This window comes from Bison bison, unplaced genomic scaffold (assembly GCF_000754665.1).
Source record: "Bison bison bison isolate TAMUID 2011002044 unplaced genomic scaffold, Bison_UMD1.0 scf7180017863888, whole genome shotgun sequence".
NCBI lineage: Eukaryota > Metazoa > Chordata > Mammalia > Artiodactyla > Bovidae > Bison > Bison bison.
In genome coordinates this window covers 453778-458308 of record NW_011494460.1, presented here as the reverse complement: position 1 = coordinate 458308, position 4531 = coordinate 453778, and the positions used below count along the sequence as shown (strand labels likewise).

General features: G+C 34.4%; 1 protein-coding gene across 9 annotated transcripts in view; it reads right to left on the bottom strand.

Annotated features, from left to right (window-relative positions):
- The window catches only part of PTPN13 (protein tyrosine phosphatase, non-receptor type 13 (APO-1/CD95 (Fas)-associated phosphatase)), a 223360-nt gene that overhangs the window by 128755 nt on the left and 90074 nt on the right, over nucleotides 1–4531 (bottom strand). For all 9 annotated transcript variants that reach the window (XM_010833760.1, XM_010833762.1, XM_010833764.1 and 6 more), the window contains exon 6: nucleotides 1512–1599. In XM_010833760.1, the coding sequence (XP_010832062.1) occupies nucleotides 1512–1599 (88 nt within the window). The remainder of the gene's footprint in view (nucleotides 1–1511; nucleotides 1600–4531) is intronic.

Here is a 4531-nt window from a genome sequence, read left to right as displayed (position 1 = left end):
TTATATAAATATTTATATTGTGTATATATATATTTTATATATATATATTTAAGGATGTAAGTATAGTAAGAAAACAGAAAAAAGGGTTAAAGATATTTTTTAAATTTAAAATCTGCCTTCTTTCCTGACCCATTCATAAACTAATAATGTATGTATTAGAAACAGAACTTTATGCAACTCGAAGTAAATTAATTATATTGATGATATGAAAGCTTGGTGCCTCTTCAGAAAAAAAATCCCTATTCACAATAAGTAAAATGAAAGCACCAAAACAGACACGTAGCTGACAGCACTATGACAGAATCACTCCGTTCAGTCCAGTCGCTCAGTCGTGTCCGACTCTTTGCGACCCCATGGACCGCAGCATGCCAGGCCTCCCTGTCCATTACCAACTCCCATGAGAAACAATTTTATTGCTTTTCTTGACTTAAAGTAACCAGTACACTTGTTTAGGGCACATCTGTCCTTCTCAGACATGAGAGTTCTGAATTCTGCAAAACGCTAGTCCAGATAATCAAATGTCTGTTTTTGGTTTTCACAATGAGAGTTTCTCATAGGTTTTAATTAAGATAGCTGAGTTCTGATGATCTAATTAAATAGTTAAACATCTTAATTTTTAATATATCAATTAGTATGTTATATTAGAATATATTTAAGCAATATTTATAGTTACTTTACCGCAGCTCCTAGACTTAAGACAAAATATTTCACTCACAAAACATTTTTGTTAATGTTTAAATGACCATGATTATTAATATTGCTTGATGAGAAGTAAAGAGAACAAAGACAATCAGCAAAAACAAAATTTCATTTTATAAATAAACCACGCTTGAGACTTAACACTGCAAAATAAACTTTCATATAAAAAAATTTATTTTTTCCACTTTTACTTCATGTGTTTTGAATCTGATTTTGTATTCATTTCCTTAAAAAAATAAATTTAATAACTATGTAGACCCTACAATTATCTAATGCTGTTGACAAACAGCAAAACCACTCTTCATCAGTTTTTACTTACTAAGCATTGTATAACCTAAGTATTTGGTAACTGCAAGTCAACTCATTGGTCATGAAATCAATTTAGTGGGTTGAGATTAGCATTTAAAAAAAGAAAAATAGAAAATAATAGTATGCAACAAGAATAATGTTTTCTGAAACTTTTGCTTTAGTAACATTTATGTTCATAAATTTGTGTGTTTTATCATCCTTTAAAATGTATTTTTAATAAAAAAATATCATGATAAAGTAAATAAAGATATTATTACTATAATAACAATATTGGGAAAGAAATGATATACTGTGGGTGTCCTGACTGTATTAACATTTTCTGCAAAATGATCAAGGATTTATATATTAATACATCCAGTGTTCCTACCTGTTCAATGCCTCCACTTTGCACACTTATGATTATGATCATAAGTACCAGATTTTCAAGCTAGGTTAACTAAGATTTTGTAAAGGAAATAGTAACAAATTTAAAGTCTAAAAATTTTCTGTTAACACACTCTTACCTGTTGGTAATCCTTTTCCTCTCAATCGGTCTCGGATAGCCTGGCTTCGATCAGGCTTTTGCTCGCTGCTACGGGAAAGCTGATCCGTCTGTACACAGGTAATCAAAAGTCAAGTTTGACTAAAGAATCTCCCTTCTGTTCAAGGTAAGTGTCTACAGAATGACACCAACTAGACAGTTTTTGGAAGCTGTAGTATTTGAGTAAAAACACTGCACATATGCTATTGTTAATATATATTCCTTGGATAAGATTTACGTAGCTTAATTCTGGCCAATTCATCTTCAGGAAATACAAGCCAAGAAACATCTATCAAAGCCTAATCTGCTAACTAGGGAACAAAGTTAGTTAAAATGAGTTCCATTTCAAAGCAATAAACTCCAAGTATTCTTTTTTCCCCAAACTACTTTCATCTCTCAAGTGTGATTAAAATTTTAAAACCACATTAATTCTGGTACAATAAAGCTTTCTCCTGCTTGTAACTATGAATTGAGAGTGCTGATTTAAATTATTTTTGAAAATAATTTTCTAGATTTTGCCTGCCAGAAGTTACATTTGAAATACGCTTTAAACTAAATGGATATATTGAGGGATAACAATTAAATTTAAATCAATGCTCTTTTGAGACTCTTTTAGAACTAAAGTTTAAGTAGTCTTAAACTTTAATAACTTCAACCGAGGGTACCTGTTTAAAATAAAGCATGTCAAATTAGATCAAATTCCATATTACAAGGGGTGAAATGTTAAGACTACTACTGAGTTTATTCAGATGATCAATTAGAATAGAAACTTCAAGAAATAAATGTAAGAAGAGAGAATGGTAAAGAAAAATTACTTAACTCTGGCACCAGGAGCATGCAGACTTATCTGTTTATACACATTTAATACATTTTATTATTTCTCCATGAGTGGAACTTGTTTAAATATGAATTAAAAATCCATTTAAGGTAGTATATTGAAGGCATTATGCTTCCTACCTATAAGAAGACTTAAATGGAAATATTTCTGAAACGATGGTATTGTTTCAATTATATATTAGTTCACATTGTACTATATTATCAGTAACAGAAGAGAAAATATCCTGTATCATCTTTGGGTATTCCTGCATGAACACTACTATTAATAACAGTTGATATTTACTGAGCAATTACTATAAGGCAGGTACCACCTTTGGGGCTTTACATACTTAATGTCATTTAACTATCAAAAAAACCTCAAGTGGTATATATTATTATTAATTTCACATTACAATAAAGGGAGAAATAGCAAATTTCTAAGGACCTTGAAGTAGCTCATCAATACTGAAATAATTGTCTTTACAACTACTCACTAATATGGGTAGATGGTATGCACTATTACTACTATCTTACAGGTAAGTAAAACTGCATTCAAACACGTTATAAGATTAAATCAGTGGAGGAATGCTGACAAGTAAGCTGGCCCACTGACTTTTACTCCAGGCTAATTAATTTTAAGTGAGTTAGGATTATGGACACTTGTAGTGAATTTCACACTGGATGAAAGACTAAGTCTTTCTATCAGCTACTGGGGAGAATGATAGTCTCAGAGGGGCGTGCTGGCTAACAGCATGGGCTTCAGGGTCAGAGAGATCCAGATTCTGATTGTGTCTCTGTCATTTACCATGCATGTGGCCACGGCAAGTTATTTCATCTATTTGAGCCTTGGTTTCATTCTCTCTAATAACCTGGGGCTATTTTGGTGAATAAAGGTGAAAAAAACACATAAGTCATTCAGCACAAAACAAACTCAACATTTAAAAATGGTAGCTATGAGAGTTACTTGTCTGGATATCCAGGAGACTCTCAAGAGCAATGGATGGGGGGAGTGTTATTATTTCTACTTTGAAATCTGCCTCTGGAAAGGCGAGCTCTCTCCCTGCTGACTCCAACTGACCTTTCTATGCTTCTCTCCCACTAAAAAGTCCCACAGCACATCCTGTGTCAGACTTATCGTTGTTCGTTGAACATTCTGCTCTTTCCCATCTCAGGGGACTGATCCAAGTTTACTTCCCTCTGCCTGGATTACCCTTTCTTTCTATCCAGTCTCTGGGATCTAGTTTAACGCTCTCTTTTTCAACTCCGTCATTACTTGTATCCTTTCCCTTCAAACTCTGATAGCTGTTAAATTCCTGACTGATTAATAGGAAACGGAAGTCACATAAGCTTTGTGAGTCTCAATTTCTTTAAGAAATATATATAGGATGCCCCTGGGGGTCCAATGGATGGGAATCCACCTATCAATACAGGAGACATGGGTTCCATTCCTGGTCTGGGCAGATCCCACATGCTCCGGGGCGACTAAGCCCATGTGCCACAACCACTGAGCCTTCGTGCCTAGAGCCCAAGCTCCGCAACAAAGGAAGGCACCCCAATGAGAAGCCCTCACAGCGCAACGAAGAGTGGCCCCCTACTGGCCCCAACTAGAAGAAAGCCCGCACAGCAACAAAGACCCAGCACAGCCAAAAAAACCCCAAAAATCTTCAAAATGTTTTTTAAAAAAAACAAAGCAAAAATAGAAATAGGTAAATTATAAAGTGAAGGAGTTAGTGCAGATCATTCCTCAGAGGGAGTTTTCACAAGAACATCAGTATTATGAGAAGATCTGTGAAAGAAGGCTCAAATAAGTTTGGGAAATATTTCACCTATGTATCTTTCCCTCTTGAGGGTTAGTGATACAACCTAGTATATTAAAGGCTCTGAGAAGTTCTACAGTGAATATACATTTTATATTCCTTAAAGAGTTTTCCCTCAACTCTACTTGAACACAGAGAAATTTTTTTAAACAAAAATGTATTTCAAAATATGTAGGATAGCTTGGTCTGAATGGAGTGGTAGTCCCCAACCTCTGGAATCAAGCTGAAATCAAGACTGCCGGGAGAAATATCAATAACCTTAGATATGCAGATGACACCACCCTTATGGCAGAAAGTGAAGAAGAACTAAAAAGCCTCTTGATGAAAGTGAAAGTGGAGAGTGAAAAAGTTGGCTTAAAGCTCAACATTC